General features: G+C 33.3%; 1 protein-coding gene across 3 annotated transcripts in view; it reads right to left on the reverse strand.

Annotated features, from left to right (window-relative positions):
- Positions 1-20,095, reverse strand: part of PAN3 (poly(A) specific ribonuclease subunit PAN3) — a 159,399-nt gene that overhangs the window by 62,291 nt on the left and 77,013 nt on the right. For all 3 annotated transcript variants that reach the window (XM_043991259.1, XM_043991258.1, XM_043991260.1), the window contains one exon: positions 14,390-14,540. In XM_043991259.1, the coding sequence (XP_043847194.1) occupies positions 14,390-14,540 (151 nt within the window). The remainder of the gene's footprint in view (positions 1-14,389; positions 14,541-20,095) is intronic.

Raw genomic sequence — 20,095 nt, forward strand, 5'->3', positions numbered from 1 at the left:
TAATAAATATTAAAGGAAAAGATGCTTAAAACTGCAATTTAGATTTTAAAAGTAAAGATAGTTAAACTTTAGTGAAAAAAGTTTAGTAATATGACAAACAGAATAAAGTTTAAGATTGAAAAAATCTTTCATCAAGGAGATTAAATGGATGAACATATGAGCAAGGAACTGATGATGAACTGAAACTAAAAGTTCAACTTTCATTTTTTATGATGGAGTAAATTAAGCCCTTATCCAGTTTTGTTACATAATAAAATATCTCCAAATATATTACTAAGTGTATCAAGAAACACTGAAAATCATGAAAAACATGCCACTGTAAGATATTTAGGGGCAAGGAGTGGGACTGAGGGAGGTATATAAGAAAATCCAAAAACATGTTATTACCTAACAAATCATAACCTTTCTTTGCACCCATTTAAATGTTTAAAGGTGGGGAATCAAAATGTCAACCTACTTCAAAATGGTGCCAAGAAATGCCTAGTGACAAGTATGCATATTGACACTGATTACAGAGTGTTTTGCTAAAGATAAAAAGAATATAATATTAAGAGCCTGAATATTCATTAAAATCAAGATCTTTTCTTTGAACAGCAAACTACATTCTTTGTCTCACTTCAAATTAAAATTACTGTTAAAACAATTAATTTGGTAAAAGATTTTAATCAGGCTACAAAGTATCCCTTTCTAATTTTATTCTTGTCTTATTGATTCCAACTGTGCAGTGTCATATTGTCATTCTCCCAATCACACCAATGGACTGGAAATTACAAAACAATCAATGATATAAAAAAGCTCATTCGTATTAAATATCTACTCATTAATTTAAAGAAAAAAATTCAGTTCTCTAAACATTTTGCTGTTTTCACATTTCACAAAGCCTTACTTTGAAACTTTTGTTAGAGGTATGATACATACATAATATTCCCCTCCACATGCACAAAATGGAAATTTAAAATTGTTTTCATTTAGTTTTAATAAAATTTTAATGAATAATCTTTACCCAAAATTACAATCAAAAAGGAAAAAAAAACCTTTACATCACTTACTTATAAAGAGAGCCTTATGCTCAATCCAGAATGTGTATTCCCTAAGAGAAAACAATTACATCAAGTTCTGAATACATGCAAAATATAAAGTTATAGCTATCATCAGTTTTGATGCCTATCAAAATAAAATTCTCCATGAAATCTATCTCATAGATTTTTATTTACTCCAAACTTGAGAAGCTTCAGATTGTCATACATAAAGATGTTCCACCTGGAGGTAAAATAAAGTCAAATTATAAGATATTACTAAAATAATACATTTCATTAAATGAGAGAAAAGAGATTACTTTTTTTAAAACCTCAGAGGCCAAAAGGAGAAAATTAAATTCAGTTCTCATTAATGTTTTCGTTTCCCCAACTTTTGAGATACATGTTATTTTAAGACATAACTATTTCATCTACATCTATCCATGGTCCAACATCCCAATGTACACCTGGATCTACAGATTAGCTGGATAAAAGAAACCTATATATACTACTGTTTAAATCTACCTTTCACAAACTATAGAAGCCCACGATATATTTCTATTTAGATGAAAAACACTGAAAAAGACAATGAAAAATCCACAAATGAAACACATGCATTTCTTTTTAGAACTATAGTGTTACACTTACAAACTGTTAACAATATCCAAATGTTCAGAACCACACTAACATACACAATATTTAACTCATTTAATTAAATTTTCTTAACGTAGGAATAACTCAATCTTATACTTCATCCTACATAACCTCTGTGAAAAGTGACTGAAGTTACACTACTACTGGTTTCCTCCCAATTTTCTGAGAGTATAGGCAAGTAATCTATATATCACTGTTACAAATTTATCATGATTATAAAAACAAAGATCATTTCATATAATGAAGTTGTGAGGATTAATCGAAATGATCCAAGTTCTCTAAAACACAAATTTTTACAAAGGATTTTTCATGGATCATCACTAACACTTTCATCCACACAACAGAGGCAGCTCTGTTGTTCTGAATCCAAATGGTGTTGAAATCCAAAATCTGCTTCTCCCTGCATGATTGTGGGCAAACCATAACCTTGCTGAGCCTCAGTTTTCAAATCTGTAAAATGGGAATAAACAAAACTTACACCTTCTACCTCACAAAATTATTGTGAATAAAGTATTAACACCTACATAAATTGTGGCCTATCATAACACCAAGAAATATTATCTGAACTTTATCAAGAATATATTTTAAAATAGCATGTGCTATCAAAACTTTCTCAATCTTTTAGGGGCAGCAAGGTGGCACAGTGGACAAAGCACCAGCCCTGGATTCAGGATGATCTGAGTTCAAATCCAGCCTCAGGCACTTGACACTCTCATTGTGTGACCCTGGGCAAGTCACTTAAAACCCTCATCAGGCGGGGGTGGGGGGGGGGGCCGCAAATCAGTTGAAATCAGTCTTCACTGGTTTTGTGCAGGACTCTTGTTTTGCCTAACTCTCACTGGTTCCTTTCACACAAAGCAGTATAGTGTAGCTAACTCATTCCTTAATCGCCTCACCTGGATGACTGTTCTTTATTGCTAGATCAGTTTTTCATACACTGTAAAACCAAAGAGATACTGGAATTTATCTATTAGCCTGTGGTAGTGACCTGCAATTCAGTAACTATTTTATGGGGAAGGAGCAGCATAGCAGCAGCAGTCTCTCTCTTACTGAACTCTGCCTTGTGACAGAAGTTACGTGAACATCCCTAGCTTGTTCAGTACAGAGAACCCTGTGAAGTATGCCACCACTATTTAACAATAGAGATGAAGAAGGTGTCATCATTTATCAATAATGGGGTTACACATTTTAGTCTAAAAAGACACATTATTGAGATTAAAAGTCAATCATTGGGGCAGCTAGGTGGCGCAGTGGATAGAGCACTGGCCCTGGAGTCAGGAGTACCTGAGTTCAAATCCAGCCTCAGACACTTAACACTTACTAGCTGTGTGACCTTGGGCAAGTCACTTAACCCCAATTACCTCACTAAAAAAAAAAAAAGAAAGAAAGAAAGAAAAAAAAAAGTCAATCATTTGTCCTTCCAAAATGAAAATAAATTTTGCTCACAACTTATATAGCTGTGGTAGTATTTTTTTTTTCTTAGAAAAAGCACTAGGTTTTAGTAGATAGGGCACAGGACTTGGGAGTCAAAAAAGATGTAACTGCATCCATCCTCTAACACTCATTATGCATAAGCCATTTAAATTCTCTGTGTCTCAAAAGTTGTCCTCATCAAAAATAAAAAAAAAGTTGTCCTCATCTATAAAGTGCAAACAATGTTACTTGTAGTACTTACCTCACAGAGCTGTTGTTAGGATCAAATGAGATAACATTTATAAAAAGAGCTGTTTGGAAGCCTTAAAGTGCTATATAAATGTTATCTATTATCATTATTTAATTCAGTTATACCCTTTTCATGTTAAGAAAATTTTACAAAAAATTTTAATCTTACATTCTGAAAAGATAATGTGAATATTTATGGATTAGATAATTTTTCCTACTGATTACTTATAACTTTGAAGCTGCCTTCCCAAATAAAAAAAGATTGGTCCCACCAGGCATTTAGTATATTGGGATTTTTAATCTTAATATCCACTTCCAAAAACATTATGTCATGATCAGTGAGTAGTTTATGTATACTTGTTTCCCATGACTTTATTACATGACTTTTAAAAACTTAAAACCAAATATATTTTGAAATATTAAGAACTAATTCCTAATAAATTTTTTTCTTTGTGGGGCAATGAGGGTTAAGTGACTTGCCCAAGGTCACACAGCTAGTAAGTGTCAAGTGTCTGAGGCCAGATTTGAACTCAGGACCTCCTGAATCCAGGGCTGGTGCTTTACTCACTGTGCCACCTAGCTGCCCAACCTAATTCATTATTAATTCTGACTTCATGGAGCTCAAAAAGTTAAGGAGGCATAATGGTTAAGCAAATATCTGAAGAGGTGTTTTGAAAAAGCTATTAGGCACTACAATAATTGCTCTGAACTACCACTAGCAATTTAACTCAATCCCAAAGAGAAGGAAATTCCAGCTAATAGTTTTGCTTAATCTAAGTACAGTACCACATAGTATACTAACTTACCATTTATTTAAAGGTTCCTTATATGGTAACCTCAATTATTTGAAACAGTCAAGAACTGGAGGGGAGGAGGGACTGTTTAAAAAAAAAGACTGAGTAAACAAACTCATGTCGAAAAATTCATGTACTAAATTTCATAAATCTTACAACACTCCAAGCTTGTTTATTTTTATTTTTTAAAATTCCATAAGTTTAGTTATTTGTTTTCTGAGCCCTGTTACAACCAGAAACAGTAGATTGAATGAAAGGTTAAAAACTGGGTTGATCAACAGTAAATGAAGGAACAACATACACACACACACACACACACACACACACACACACACACACACGACATTAAAAAATAAAGGGGGGGGGCAGCTAGGTGGTGCAGTGGATAGAGCACCAGCTGTGGATTCAAGAGGACAGGAGGTTCAAATCCAACCTCAGACACTTGATGCTTAATAGCTGTGTGACCCTGGACAAGTCACTTAACCCTCATTGCCCCGAAATAAATGAATGAATGAATGAATGAATGAATAAATAAATAAAGGAATGAATGAATATTATTTTCAGGCTATATAATGTAGAGAAAAAGAGCACTATATAACCTAAAAGATCCTTGAAAACTCATAATAGCAAACTAAAATATTTTATAGTCAAAATGATTAGCTCAAACTATTCCCCCCCACCCTTGCCAAAGTTAAATTCTGATCCAACTACTCCATATATGAAAAGTGGAGAAACATGTCATACAACTGAGAAATATTTCTTAGGCAAAAAAAGTTTAAAATGAAAAAGGTTTTAACATTTGGTGGGGATAGAAGAATGAATCTTAGTTATTTAGACAATTCAATTTTATAAAAAATCTCATTCTTCTCAATGTTAGACAAATAAAGGACCCTCAACTGGCATCTAGTCTAACCCACACTTGAAAATGAAAGAATCATTACTACAACATACCTGAAAAGTAGTCATTCAGCCTTTGCTTGAAGCGCTCCAATGAAGGGGCACCCACAACCTCTTGGGTGACCAATTCCATTTTTAGACAGCTCTATAACTGTTAGGAAATTTTTATTTTTTTCTGACACCAAGCCTAAATTATCTTCTTTGTAACTTCCACCCATTGCTCCTAGTTCTACCCTATGGGATTTTTTTTTTTTTTAAATCAAATGTTCTAAGGAAACATCTGTATTAGTATACTGAGCAGAGTGTCTGAAGTTATTCTTGCAATTTTTGAAGCAATCAAAAATAAGCTAATTTCCTGGAAAGTGAAAACTATATATGAGATATCTAGATATTAGGTGAATCTAATATGATTTTCTCAAATTATGTTAAGTCCCAAACTGCATTAATACGCACCATATGAAGCTGAGCTGTAGTGGAGTTATATTATTTGACTCAACCAAACACCATCCCTAGAAAGGAATGAAGGTGGAATTCATCAGCCTAGCTGTTAGCATTATGGAGCTAATAAACTATGATTTTAAAAGCAGTTCGGTATCTGTGGTATTCTCGAACATCAACATGCTCACAAGATTTCTGCATTTCATTCAGCACTGAAATCTAAAAGTCTGTATCAGACGCCTTGAATTTGAACACACTGAATTCTTCAATATGCTCTGAAAGCTACAAGGCAAAATCTGAATAGAATTTTTAAAAATACCACAAATAATTAAAATGCCAGATCACAGAAGAGAATATTTCAACATGGTAATAAAAATGTTGAAGATTATAGACAATATGATGCTTAATTCTAGTTTACTACAAACCCCTTGCAGGAGAGATTCCTATTCTTGTTGAGTATGTTGGGGCTTTCACAGTCACTCCTCTGAAACTTGTCGGCTTCCATAAGGCTTCATGTTAAAAAAGCCTCATAGACCAAATAAGAAAAATGAGAACCAAAAAAGAAAGACAGAGGGGGAAAGTCCCTTAGTCATCCCTGGAGCATTGCTGCTGAATTGTTCTGAATGGGATCAAAGAAACATTTTAAAAATAGTTTTAAGGAAGTAAGGAAGTAACCCTGCTGGTCCCAACACTGTGCACAATGCCTTGTACGTAGTAACCATTTCAAAAAATGCAGGAGAGGTTAGTTTATCTTTGTTCCTTCCTAACCAACCTCAATCCCAGAAATGACTAACAATACCTAAAGAAGAAAAGAGTAGTATTTAATATTCAGAAGGCACTCCAAAGATCATCCCATCCAACCTCTTTAAGTTACAAGTTTCCTGAAATTTTCAGTTAAGAAGGAAGAACAATTGTGCAGGAAAGAGTCAGTAGTTGCTTCAGTTCTGCAACCCCTGTTTCTGGAAAGTCAGAACCTATGTACAGTAACTACCATCTGGGGCTGATCTAAAGGCTCCAGGTATATGAAAAGTAACTTCTCACGAAAAGTTGAGGGATACCTAACCTTAGTCTCTGATTATCACTAAAAGTAAAACAACAATCCTAAAAATAGACAATCTCAAAAGCCTGAAAATTATTCCACAAAATACATAGATCAAAAGCCAAGATATTACCAAAAGTCACATATTTTTTCATGTTCACACATTTTAAGAAGCAAGCATAAGAATGTAGATAGCCTGTAAATAACCCACTCTCAACAACCAAAGGAAAGAAAACAAACAACTACTCCAGGTTGTGATGGATTAACAGAAGAATTCTCTAAAACAACATTTAAAGAACAATAAGTACTTCACAAATCATTCTCAAAAATTGAGAAACCACCCTACCAGAATCCTTTTATGGAACAAATATAATTCAAATACATAAACCAGGGGAAAAAAAAGGAAAGCAGAAGGAAATCTATAGGATAACATCATTAATATTTACCTAAAACTTAACAAAATTCTGTCAGACTATAGCAATTTATCCACAAAATCATACCAAGTGGAATTGTTACCAAGGATAGAAGGATGGTTCAACATTAGGAAAACAATCAACACAACTGATGATACTAAATAAAAACCAAAATATCTAAAATCATCATTTTCTCTATGGATACAACAAACCTTTGAAAAAGTAAAGCACTCATTTTCCCTAAAAACCCTACAAAGTATAGAAGGGCATTTAAAAACAAAATCATAAAAAGCAACTACCCAAAATCAAGTAGCATATGGGGGGTGGGGGGCGGCATGCCTGTAGGCCATACTAATAAATAAGGGAGTGAAGCTAGGATACCCATTCTCCCCATTATTATCTGATATGGTTCTGAAAATGCTAGCCATAGCAATTAGACAAGAGAAAGAAATTAAAGGTAAAGTAATAAAAAGGAGATAAACTATCATTATTTGTTGATGATATTATGGTATATGTGGAAAATCCTAGGGACTGAGAAGATGCTACTTGAAGCAATTAGCAGCTTTAGCAAAGTTTCAGGCTACACAATAAACCTACAAAAATAAAAATTCTTTCTATATAATAATAACAAAATCCAAGAAGAACAAAAAAAAAGTAAATTCCATCCCCACCAAAAAAAACCTTTAATAATCCATAAATTATCTAGGGTAACAACCTCCTGAGACACATAAAAGACTTATATAGATTTAATTAAAAATTGCTCTTTAAAGAAATAAAGAACAACTTAAATAGTTGGGAGTTTTTTTTTTAGTTACAGTTAGGCCATGCCAATATAATAAAAATGATAATACTACCAAAATTAATTTACACTTTTAATTTTAACCAATCAAATTAACCAACAGGATACTTTATAGAACTTGATAAAATAATAACCAAAATTTATATTAGGGCATAGGGGGAGCCGGGAGAAGATACAGAATATTAAGAGAAATTATGAAAACAGGTATGGATGAAGAAGAAAAAGCACTTTCAGACCTCAAACTATATTATAAAACAGTAGTTAACAAAACCAAAATGGTTTTAAAAAATAGATCAATGGAACAGACCAGATGAGAGAATGAGAAACACTAGAAGTCAGTAACCCAATGTTTGATAAAGTGGAAAAACAAATTACCTAGGTAAAAAACTGGTAATTTGTTTAAAAACTGCTGGGAAGGGGCAGCTAGATGGTGCAGTGGATAGAGCACCAGCCCTGGATTCAGGAGTACCTGAGTTCAAATCCGGCCTCAGACACTTAACACTTATTGGCTGTGTGACCCTGGGCAAGTCACTTAACCCCAACTGCCTCAGCAAAAACAACAACAACAACAACAAACTGCTGGGAAAAGTAAAAAGCAGTCTGGCAGGAACCTTAGACCAGCACTCTAAATGGATATATAACCTAAACATTAAAGATCATACTATTAAAAAAAAATTAGAAAAGAAGATCATATACCTTTCACAGTTATGGGTAAAAGATGCATTCTCTTATAAGAGATAGAGGTAATTACAAAGGATAAAATTGATAACTTTGATTACATGAAATTGAAAGGTTTCTGTATAAACAAAATTAATGCATATTTGATAAGAAAGGTAATCAAATGCAAAAAACAAACAACACCATTGTATCACATTCCATTGATAAGAGTTTGATATCCAAGATATGTAAACAAAAAATATATAATATTAATAGCCATTCCCCAAAAGATAAATGGTCAAAGGAAATGAATAAACAGCTCAAGAACTGCAAAGTATCCACAACCTCATGAAAGAATGCTCCAAATCACTAATAATGAGAAAAGAAATCAAAACAACCCTAAGCTTCCACCTAATACCCTGACAATTGGCAAAGATGACAAAAAATGGCAATACTCAATGTCAGAGGGGTTGTGGAATGATAGGCACACTAATATAATTGTTGGTGGAGCTCTTAAAGGGTACAACCATTTTGGAAAGCAATTTGCAAAAGTTACTAAAATGCCCATACCTTCTGAATCAGACTCCATTTTGGGGCTTATACCCTCAAGGAAGCCACTGATATGAAGAAAGTCCATATATATATCAAAATATTTATTAGCAGCACTTTTCGCTAGATGCCAAGTAGACGTCTATCATCTGGGGAATGGCTGAACAAACTGTAGTACATGAATGTAATGGAGGACTATTACAGTACTTTAAGAAATGATATATGTGATGAATACAGAAAAGTATAGGAAAAGCTACTTGACCTGATACAGAATAAAGTGATTAGAGTTAAAAAATAAAATAAACACAATAACTTAAATAATGTGAATGGATAAAACAAAACCACACACAACCAAAAGCTAATGTAATAAAATTATAAAGAACAACAATAATTTAAAAAGAGATGAGAGGATACTCTCAACCCACCCCTTCATGGATGTTATATATTGCATATGTTTTTGGATTTTTTTCAATGTATTGATCAGTTGTGCTGACTTTTTTCCCCTCTTCTTTTTTTCTGTTTTTTGTCTTCAAAAAATATTATTTGCCATATAAAATGGCTCGCCAGGTGAAGAATGGGACAGGATGCTGGAGCTATCACAACGTAAAAAAAAAAAAATCAAAGATATCAATAAAAAAAAGAAATCAATAAAAACCTGTTTTAAAAAAAAGAATACCTTAGCCTGGGTTAACACAAAATGGTTCAGATCTGTTTTCAATACTAAAGTTTCTTTATTTAGAATCTACTTGAAAATTACAGTATTTTAGAAGTAAAGCCACACCTCTGATACACACTGACTGTGAGACAAGTCACTTTACCTCCAGGGTTTTCTGCAACATTCTAAGAATATAATTTGCATAGAAGATGCCAACTGGTACTAGGAGAGGAACGTACTTATCAGGAGCTCCCTGTACCAATGAAATCACAGGTCCAGTACAGTACCTGTCCCTAAAAAAATAAAAGCCACCATACATTGCAATTAAAAGTTGTCTCCTACCATTACGTATACTGTTTCTTCAAGAAAGGGTGTAAACTGCCTAATCAACCAAACAAATATTTATTGAACATCTTTTGCATGTCCAGATATATGCAAATGCTAAAAAGGGTCATAAAGACATATAAAAGGTCCTTGTTCTCAAGGAGTCTAATGGGACATGACTGGCATACAACAAAAGAATAATAACACACTAAACAACCTAATTTTGAAAAGAAGTGCAAAAGCAATTCAAGGAAGATTAATAAGGGTTAGAACAGTCAGTAAAGATTCTCGGGGAAAAGTGGATCCTTGAAACATGGCACAATGGACAGGTCAATCTGCAAGAATATTGATATTTAGTACCTTATGAGGCAAAAAATCAATTTACAATTCAATCTGTCAAAATATAGTCAACTACTGTAGAATTATACAAGTGTCATTTTAAAACTAAGAATTGTTAGGCAATTTGGTGAAACGGCAATTGATTCAAGATTATCTGCAAAACAGAAGAGCAGGTATATGTGTGGAATTCTTTTCTAAATCATCTCTGACTCTTACACACATACATAGGGCTATAAATCAAGAGCTGGAAGGAATTCAAGTCATCTAGTCCAACCCCATCATTTTACAAATGGAGAAAACGAGGCATTCATGCATACCCTCCTACCAAAAAAAATGGCATGGCCAACACTGGTGAAAAGAGTATCACTACTATATACATGCATGCATGTATGTATAATGATCTAGAACTACAATGGTGTCTAAAACCCCCCAACTACAAATCACCCCAAGACAAGTCCACATGTATTTACTAAGTCTCAACTATATACCAGACATCACAGATACAAATAAAAGCAAAAAACTAGTACCTGTTCTCAAGGAGCTGACAGTATAATGAAGGAGACAATATGCAAACAACTAGGAACAAACAATATGTATACATGAATGATAAACTGGAGATGATCTCAGAAGAAAGATACTAATGTATGGATGGTCTAAATGATGATCAAGAACTCACTGCTTTAAATGCAATTAAAAAAAAATTCTTAAAAAAAAAAAATTCTTAACCATATTTTTACCTCCCCTGGATTTTGCCCACAACAAAAGCAAAGTCTTTATTGCTCTGGTGGACAACTTTTTAAAAAGGCTTCTGATGCAAGCATCTATATATTAACTAAAATTCTACTAAACTATAATTCTGATGTTATTTCTATGCCATTATCTAACAAAATTTCAAAATACCACCTTGAAACACAAATTCCTATTTCTATTAAATAATCTTAGATATTTTATGGTAATTGTTAGTATTAAGATAGCTGGACTCTTTCAAAATACAGAATTATCTTTCTAATGCCTACCACCAAAATAAATATTCTGTTCCCTTTGTGTGGGGGGGGGGCCCCCCCGCAATGAGGATTAAGTGATTTGCCCAGGGTCAAACAGCTAGTAAGTGTCAAATGTCTGAGGCTGGATTTGAACTCAGGTCTTCCTAAATCCAGGGCCAGTGCTTTATCCACTGCGCCACCTATCTGCCCCCATAAATATTCTTATAAAAGAAAATGTAATGGAAAAAGAAATAGTCAACTAACTTTCATAATGAAATCCTCTTTCTGTTGCACAAAAAAAGAATATTAAGATTATTTGTATATACTTGGGATAGTCATGCCTCTATTCCCAAAATTCTAGTATTATTTTCCAAGAACAAGTAACAGTTCACATTCATATAGTACTTTAATGTTTAAGGTATTTGCCCCCTACAAAAGCCCTATGAGATAGTACACATATTATTTTCCCCATTTTACAAGTGAATAAAAAACAATATCAAAGGAATTTTGACTTGACCAAAGTCATGTAATTAATAAGTGTCACTGAACCCAGGGGGAAAAAATCAAGGAAAATATCTCAATGAGAAGATTTGAAGACATGTCTACATTGATAATAGCTCTATGCCTCTAAAAGAAAATTAATTTTGTTAAATGAATTTTGTTCAGAAGCCTTTAAAACAGTTCCTCAAATGCTATGCTTTTTTAGCACTACATAAGGTAATTCTGTTCTATTTCTTATGAGAATTGCTTAAGCCTTAATCAATCCAATGATTTCTCATCTTAAAAAAGGTAGGCATAAAACCAAAAGGCAGCTAAGATAAAGTAGCACATCCTGTTCATTTATTTTATGTTAAAGATTAACTCAAATTCAAAGCACATAAGTTGTTAAACTTTTAACTTCTTTACATTTAAAATTAGAAAACAAGCCCATGTCCAAAAAAGGGCTTTTTAAGTAATGGAAAAATTTAAATTCTTAATTTACATTTTAACAATATAACTCAAAAACACAAACAATAAAAGAAAATTCCCCTTGCTCTAATTTTTGGTATATGTCACTAAATTATTTTACTTCCTACTTAATTAGTGAAAGGTTAAATTCAATTGTATATTTTTCATACTAGTGCAAAATACATCAGGTGAAAAGACATTGATTTAGCTTAAATGAAAGTGACTCAAAAAGTAAGCCCAATTTTTAAAGACATATAATGAGCATGCCAAGTTTTAATAGATTTTGATGGAGAGAGCAAAGGTTTTTAATGAAAGGATCAAACCATAAGCTGTAATAAATGAATTTCTGATAACTGAAAATCAGTTAGAAGACTGAAGAATGCCACAAGAGGAAAGAGAAATGTTAATCTCTAGTAAAGTGGCTGAAGTGTCAGAACTGAGTAAAGAATCAATTTTTTTAAAAAATGCACTAAACTGCATCTTCTGCATAGCCCTGATCTTGCACACCTTCAAATCACCACCGTTTCCATGCCCTGAAAGATAACATTTGTCAGTGAAGATTTTAGTCAATGACAAAACTATTTATGAAAGTTTAGCTTTTGGAAACAGGATTAAAATTTGCTCTTATTTTTAAATGTCAGTTAAATGGAAGGAAATAATGTGATAAATAATACCTATTATCCAATTCGATTCAAACATTTATTTTTGTTTGTATTTTTACGTGCAAGGCACTGAAGATGATACAAAGATAAATTGCAAAGTATTACAGCTTCCCTAAAGGAGCTTACAATGTAGTAGGGGAAAAAATAGGTCATAGACAAATAAATACAAAGTGGCATTTAAATGCATTAAAGATACAAAGTGGTATATGAGTTTATATTTACTATGTTAATAATTTGAGGGATATGATTTAGTTTATTATAATGTGAATAGGGAAAAATTCTTAATACAATTCTTTTAACTGCTCATGTTCATGAAAACTGCCTTTTGGTTTTTGTTTTTTTTAAGGCAGTGCTTAGTCATTTATGTTGGTCTGTCTCAGATAGCTCTAAGGTACAATCTTTCTCCGTTCATGGAAAGGGTCAACATATTGTTTTGATTCATCAAAGATTCATCTAAGTCAGTTGCACCTTTTGCCCACAATTTTAAAAGTCAATTTTTAATGGGTCCACTAAAATACCCTCCTAACACCAGAGGACTTAGGTAGATATCAGAGCAGTGATATCTCTTCTAACTAGAAGATACTCTTAAAACAACATCTTCTGCAACCTTTTCACCTAAATATTCAAAAAGAAATACTTCCATAAACAATGAATGTTTCTTAATAACAAAATAACATCTGTTTCTGTGGCTAAGAAGGGTGAAAACTTTTTCAATGATCTCCAAATGTCACTTCCCTCCCCCCTCAAAAAAACTGTTGGAAGAATGCTTAAAATCTAAGCCCAGGACCACTTATGCCTGAAAATGATAAGTATGTCAATAATCATTTTAAATAATCCAGTGCCAACTGATATTATTAGATATTATATTACATATGCCTAATAATATTCTTTTAAAATTTCTTAAGAAGAAATTGCTTATGTGGTAATGTTCAAGTTACTAATTTCTTCCTTAAGTCTATTCTTTTCCTTCCTCCTAATCTCCTGGGTATCAGACTTTTAAAAAAGAAAGACAGAAACACACTGAGGTTTACAGTAACCTTATTAACTACCTCTTAAGAAATTTAGAAATAATATCATATTTTTCTAAGTGTTCTAGGAATTTTTCCTTTTAATCAAATCTTAAATCATTTCACATTAAAATTGAGTGAGAATTACACTAGTCTCAAACCTAATGTGAAATAAAATATTTTATTAAAATAATCAAAATTAAACATTTAATTATTAAAATGTTAAAAATTAATTGCTGAATGCCAAAATAGCTTTCTGATAGTATTAAATACCTATACATAATAATATAGACTGAAATTCCAAAACACACATATATGTAGCATTTCTGAGACACAAGGAGACTCAGAAAAATTTAGATTTTTAAAGTGACAAATGTTTGGACTGAATAATTTAATTTTAGTGTATGTGTTTTACCTGCAGTTCCAATTCTGAAGCACAAAATTCATAAAATCAAAGATATACCATTTCCCTCCTAAATTTTTGGTTCTGGTAGTTAAATATAAATAGTATTTAAAAATCTCATATTTGCAATAACATAGTTTTTCAACTTACCTGGTGCTAGTCCAGCAGCAGCAGGACTTCCCACAGATGGGTGAGAAAACAAGGCTTGAGAGAAGGCAGACATATTTGACTGGGACAGGTTACTCAGCCTGGAGGTTGATCCTCCTTTAGGAATAAACTCACTTGCAGTAGGATTTGGTGTCTATTTAAAAATCAAATATGATGAGTTAACACTTCATGCTTATTAACAACAAACATATGTAACAAATATGCATTATTCCAGTTTTAGAAATACTTTACTTTTTACTTATCCTTGGTAAAGAAGTTTTAACAGCTTGTTTTATGAAATATTAAACAACAATTTGCAAAGCTATTATCATTAAGAGAAAGTTTAGTCATAGTTAAAGACTTTAATACATTTTATTTGCAGTATTTAAAGCTCAAGGACAGATATATAGATATATAAATACATATCTTTTTTCCTTTACAGTAAAATATGTATGATTACCAAACTCTACTCATACTTTAGAGAACCAGGAGGTTGAAACTACTTCAAAATTGAACAAGTTTCAAGTTAATACCATTAAAAACCACTTTCTACTATATACTATGTATTTACTTTTATTTAGAATAAGATAACTTCCTCCCTTCTTTATAGTACAACTTTTCCTAAGGATTATGGTGACATATTATGCACACAATGTAAACCAAAGAATATTTTAAAACCAAGCACATGGAATGAGTGATGGCCCTGAATACTGGAAAAGCAAACTGAAATGTAAATTATAATAATTTAATATCCCTTTAATATGAGGCTCAATAAAAATATAAAAAGTCCTATAACTACAGAATTAATAAGTATAATACCAGGTGGCCTTAACTAAAGGGAGGTAAGAAAAATTTTAAAAGATGCTAAAGTCAAGCTGTATGAATCTTTTGCCCACATTGATACACATCCTTTTCTTTTTCTTTTTTTCTATTTTAAGACATATTTTAAATTGTGGTCACTTATTAGGCAGGAAATATTTGTTCAATTTGCAGTCCATGAGAGGATCATAGACTAAATAACGTTTTTTTTAAGCTGATAGGAAGTATCATTCATAATACATATTTTAAAATTTAAGTTTATTGCAAAATTAAATGCTATAAAATCCAGAATAACATAAATGTTAAATGATTCATTTTAAAACTATACTACTCAATAAAAAATAACTTTAACAAAGGTATAATGTGATCAGTGAAATGTGGCATATAGTTGATGTGAGGCAGATTAACTAGGTAAATCATGAGGGTAACCGTTAAGTGACAAATAAAGTTACTTTAAAACTTAAAGAACTTTTAAAAATCAGAATATAAAATATTTATTGTAAAGAAGCTGGAAGAGTAAAACTAAAGGATTATTAAGAAATGTAACAACAAAAACTTGTCATAATAAAAAGAAAACAAATGGTAAATTAAGAGGACAGAATTATGAAACAATAAGCTATCTTAACACTAAATTATAATACTGTTTAGCTTTAAAAAAAAAAGAGATGCAAGAAAGCAGAGTGATATGGAAAGTGTCCAACAACTGGACATAGTGTGCATATTTAGGAAGTCCATGTAGAAGCTGATTATATTTCTTGAGTTAAAGTCATGTAAAACTGGAGCAGGGAAGGAAGGGTAAAGTCAAATCACTTGTGCAAAACAGACAACAAATATCCTACCTACAACCTTTTTCAAAGAAATCATTCTCTACACACAAAAAGACTATACTTAATTGAGGGCAATTCCCATCCCATTATTCACATAAGAATTTCAAACAATCACTAGGTCAAGAGAAATTACTTTGTAAAGGCAGTAAGGTGTAGAACAACATTTTCTTTATTATGATCTCTTACTACGAGACAATATATACCAAAAGTCTCTAGAGTACATTATAAGCCAGAGTACTTTATGAAGAACTTCAGAGTGAAACTGGGAATACATAAGACAATGCAAGGAGTTATGACATTCTTAACCTGAGGAAAGCACTTAAAACAACAGAAATCACACCTTGCATAAAAATGGGGGAAGGAATGTACAGAAAAGAAGAAAGATTGTGACCAACAACTTAACCCTAAGAGCAAGAATAAATTCACAATGATAGCACAAGTAGTATTACTTCCACTTTATAGATGCAGAGAAACTAAGGCTCAGAAAAAGTTAAGTGACCTCCATATGATCACAGGACTAATGTCTAAGTTAATACTCAAATTCAGATCTTATAACTTCATATCCATGATTCACTACTTTCACTATACAACAACACCTCCCAGTTCCACAAGTTGATGAAATTTATTTGCGGTTTTGTACGCATGTAATTTCTTTTCTGTGAAAGATAGTCATGTTTGTATTTTTATTTTCATACTGCAACTGGATTGAACAAAAGCATATAATCTTTGCCTTTGCAAAGGTGAAAATGATAATCTGGCTTAGTGTGTTCCTTGAGACTACACTGGAAACAAGAAAGGAACTATGAAATCCATTCCAAGTAAATTCAAATTGGAAACAATTTCATCCTAACAAACTATTCAAGACTTCCAAAGAAATTTAATTTGATATTTACTAAGGACCACAATGTACAATTAAATTCAGTAAGATTCATCAAATAGTTACTATGTAAAAGTTAACGGAGCAACAATTTGTCCTTGTGCTCAAGAAGATTACACTCTAACAGATACATTTAGACCAAAAAAGCAAAATTAATAATATGAGGAAGGAAAGGCTATTAATAATGAGAAGAATGAAGAAAAGACTCAGTTGAAAGATGTCTTGTGAGAAGAGCCTTAAAGTCAAGAATTCCAAGAGGTAGAAGGGAAAGGAGAATGCATTCCAGGCATAGAGGGACAACCTGTGCTAAGGCATGGGGGGCTGGAGAAGGAATATCCAAATTTGGTAAACAGAAAACAGGCCAGTTTGGCTAGAATGTAGAAAGCATTAAAGGGAATAATGTGTATCATTCCTGGAACAGTGGACTGGAGCAAGATTGTGAAGGGCTTTGAATACCAATCTGAGCAATTTTCTTCACCTGAATCCTAAAATTAATAGGGAACCAGGCAGCTAGGTGGCACAGTGGATAAAGCACCAGCCTTGGATTCAGGAGGACCAGAGGTCAAATCTGGCCTCAGACACTTGACACTTACTAGCTGTGTAACCCTGGGCAAGTCACTTAACCCCCACTGCCCCGCAAAAAAAAAAAAAAAATTAATAGGGAACCACAGAAAATTATTGAGTAAGGGTCAGACCTGTGACTTTAGGAATATTATTTTGGCAACTATAGGGGGAAAGCATTGGAAGCAAGTGAACCAATTATAAGGCAACTACAGAAGTCCATGTGACAAATTTTAAGGACTTGAATTATAGTGATTATGAGGGTAGAAAGTAGAACGTAAGCAACATTAGATCAGGGGTTATTTTATGTTTTGTTTTTATATACACAGCATCTAGGACAGAAGTTTGTACATAACAGACACTTAAAATGCTCATCGCACTGGATTAGATTGAGATGAGGGAATGGATGTGGAAAGCACTATGTAGCCTAGAACTGATAAGAATGAAAAGACTGGAATTAGGGAGAGGGTGTCATGGGCAAAGAGAAGAGTCAAGTACAACTCATGACTTAAAAGATTAGCAGTACCATCAACAGAAATAGGAAAGTTTAGAGGAGTAAAATTTCTTTCTTTTTTGAAGGATTAAGAAGAGGAATAGAATAGTGAGTTTCATTTTGGACAGGCTGAGATGGAAATGCCTGCAGTGCAGACAGTTGATGCTGCTGCTAATGTCTTCCACTCTGAAATTACCTTTAACCTCTAGAATCTTATATAGACTTATTTATATGGTATCTCCCCAATTAGAATGTGACTTCTTTGAGGAAAAAAACTTTTTTGCCTTGTATCCCCACTGCCTAGCCCACAGTAAGGTCAATCACCAGCTGATGGAGGCTCTACCTCTTGGCAAGCAGAGACTGTCTTTTACCTTTCTTAGTCTCCCCGGTGCTTAGAACAGGGTCTGGGAAATAATAGGTGCTTATTAATAAATGTTATCTGACTGATGAAAATTTGTTGACTAAATGTCAGGAGAGAGATTAAAGGCGGCTGCACAAACGAAGTAGTCATCTATACAGATGACTCTGAGAACTGATGAGATCATCAAATAAAAGTGCAGAGGGTCAAGTGCCAACTCTTGTGGGAAGAGAAGGATACTAAGAGACTTAGATAAAGATGAAGAAGGACTTTCATCCCAACCGTGGGAAATAACATCTCTGAATACCTTGAAAAGGGGGTGGGAGTGGGGGAAAATGATGGCCAGTTTGTGAAACATCTGGTTCCAGGTTGACTGAAACAAAGCATGTGAAAGAAAGTAATACAAATTAATTCTGTAAAGACACATTGCAGTAAGTTTAAGCAGAGCCTAAAATGCCAGGATTAAATGTCTGTATTTGGTCAATAAGGAGGTCCAAAAAGTCTTAAGGAAGTTGCACAGTTGGACATACAACATGAAAGATTATTTCGGCAGTTTTGTGGAACATGGATAAGAGGAGAGAGCCTGGAAGCAGAGAGACATATTAAAAGGCTAATAGTTCAGTAAAGGGATGATGAGGGCCCAAACTACAGTGGTGGCTGTAACGATTAGAGAGAAAGAAATGGAAGCAATAAAAAGATATATAGAAAGGAAATTAACAAGGTATGGTAAGTAACTGGATATGAGGGTAAAAGAGGAACATTTCATGGATAACTCAAAGGTTAAGAATATAAAGGAAAATGGTAGCACTCAACAAATATAGTGAAGTTCTGAGGGGGTGAGGGTGAAAGTTTGTGGCAAGAAGTGATCAAATGCAGGATCTTAGTCTATGAAACATTAGGGCTGAATACACAAATTTTGGAGTCACTGTTGACCTTTGAGAAAAGTTTCACTAGAGTGGTAGAGATGTAAGTCAGACTACAGGGGCATGATAGAAGCATCAGTTAGCTGTACATGACTTCTCAATAGGATTAATATATAAGAAATTTGGGGAGAGATTTGGTCAAAAGAAAGCTTTGCTCTCCACTTTTTCTAAACATATATATGGGAAATAGTAGAAGAATAATTGTAAATGCAGTAAAGGAGATCATTGGAGAGATATTGTGGAAGATGGAAGGAATAGGATCAAGGACCCAGATGAAATAAATGATTAGCCTTAGAAAGAATAGGGCCACCTCCTTTTCTGACAAAGGTAAAAAGCAAGATGAATTTTCTTAAAATTTTTATTTTATAGAGTAGTACTATAGTGAACTTGAATCACTATTATTCTTTAAAAGTGCATGGGGGCAGCTAGGTGGCACAGTAGATGGAGCACCAGCCCTGGAGTCAGGAGTACCTGAGTTCAAATCCGGCCTCAGACACTTAACACTTACTAGCTGTGTGACCCTGGGCAAGTCACTTAACCCCAATTGCCTCACTAAAAAAAAAAAAAAAAAAAAAGTGCATGGTGGCACAATGGATCAAGTATTGGCCCTGGAGCCAGGAGGACCCGAGTTCAAATCTGGCCTCAGACACTTGACACTTACTAGCCATGTGACCCTAGGCAAGTCAACCCCAATTGTCTCGCAAAAACAACCCCCCAACCAAAAAAAAACAAAAACAAAAACAAAACCCCAAAACAACAAACCCATTGAGGTCCTTATCTCTCCCTTAAATTAATGCACTGGCCTCCTAATTTACCTTAAGTCTCCCACAATTCCAGTCCATCCTACACAA

This window comes from Dromiciops gliroides, chromosome 3 (genome assembly GCF_019393635.1).
Source record: "Dromiciops gliroides isolate mDroGli1 chromosome 3, mDroGli1.pri, whole genome shotgun sequence".
In the NCBI taxonomy this organism is placed as follows: Eukaryota; Metazoa; Chordata; class Mammalia; order Microbiotheria; family Microbiotheriidae; genus Dromiciops; species Dromiciops gliroides.